The sequence below is a fragment of the Alligator sinensis genome, unplaced genomic scaffold, assembly GCF_000455745.1.
Source record: "Alligator sinensis unplaced genomic scaffold, ASM45574v1 scaffold543_1, whole genome shotgun sequence".
Classification (NCBI taxonomy): Eukaryota; Metazoa; Chordata; order Crocodylia; family Alligatoridae; genus Alligator; species Alligator sinensis.
In genome coordinates this window covers 616838-617964 of record NW_005842055.1, presented here as the reverse complement: position 1 = coordinate 617964, position 1127 = coordinate 616838, and the positions used below count along the sequence as shown (strand labels likewise).

General features: G+C 41.2%; 1 protein-coding gene across 1 annotated transcript in view; it reads right to left on the bottom strand.

Moving 5' to 3' along the window:
- PCDH15 (protocadherin related 15) overlaps positions 1 to 1127 on the bottom strand; it is a 922022-nt gene that overhangs the window by 321727 nt on the left and 599168 nt on the right. Inside the window, exon 19 of the mRNA XM_025203355.1 lies at positions 998 to 1127. Coding sequence (XP_025059140.1) covers positions 998 to 1127 — 130 coding nt within the window. The remainder of the gene's footprint in view (positions 1 to 997) is intronic.

Below are 1127 nucleotides of genomic sequence, written 5' to 3'. Positions count from 1 at the left end.
TTTCCCCCGCCATTGATGGGGCTGGGACAGCAGGCAGGGGTCTCTCAGCAGGTTTGAGGTCTGGTGGGGGTCTCTCCATGGTCACCTAACAAAAACGGGACTCAAATGAGTCCAGCCAGGTAAGTATCCAGGTAAGTATACTTACCTGGCTGGACTCATTTGAGTCCCGTTTTTGTTTTTAGGGTGAGTGGTTTTGTTTGTGTTTTTGGGTTGTTCTCCCGCCCTGGCGGGGGGTCGGGCTAGAAGATCTATTAGGTCCCTTCCGACCCTGAAACTATGAAACTATGAAACCCCCTACTTACTGGTACAGAGTCTGGGTCCACCTCCCTGTGGTGGCGAGCGGGGACGTCCTGAATCTCTAAATCTCTCAGAAGCACTCCAAATCTTTTACAAATTGATTTGGAGAGCTTTGAATCTATTCAGACCTTTTTACTGGTCTCCCAGTTCAATTCGGATTCGGAGATTCGGCTGCCAAATTGAGTCGAACCTCCTCCGAATTGATTCAGCACCAGAAGCTTTGCACAGCCCTAGTGGACATCATATTTATCCTTTGCAGTCATCCATGACCTCACCCAACTTCCAAGCATTCTCAGAGAGAATACCCAATGGATCAGAAATTACCTCAGCCAATTCTTTCATTACCCTAGGTTGCTTCCCATCTGAAGAAACAGTGTATTAAATAAATTCTAGAAATTTGTGAATTTAATAAAATGATATTTTACATCTAATAGTGGAGTAAAAACATGAAGAAAAATAATTAAGTTACTGGAAAGAAACACTCACAAACTTCCCTATGTTATAGCCAAAACAAAATATACTATATTCTTACCATTACTAAGACTACTAGCCAATACATTTTCATCCCATGAGGGATGTACATATACATGGTTTCACTCAAAACTCTTAAGTTTGTCCTTAAAGCTAAGTCATTCTAAATTATAACCTTATTCTTCAAAATTTTAGATTGTGATATTTGTGCATATAATAAACAACTTACCCTCACTTGGCCCACAAAAGCATTGGCCTCTTCTTCTTGAACAGACAAATTTCTAGGTAGAAACATATCAAAGACAGGTCCATTGTCATTTACATCAGTCACCACCACATTAACAGTAGCAGTTGAGGTC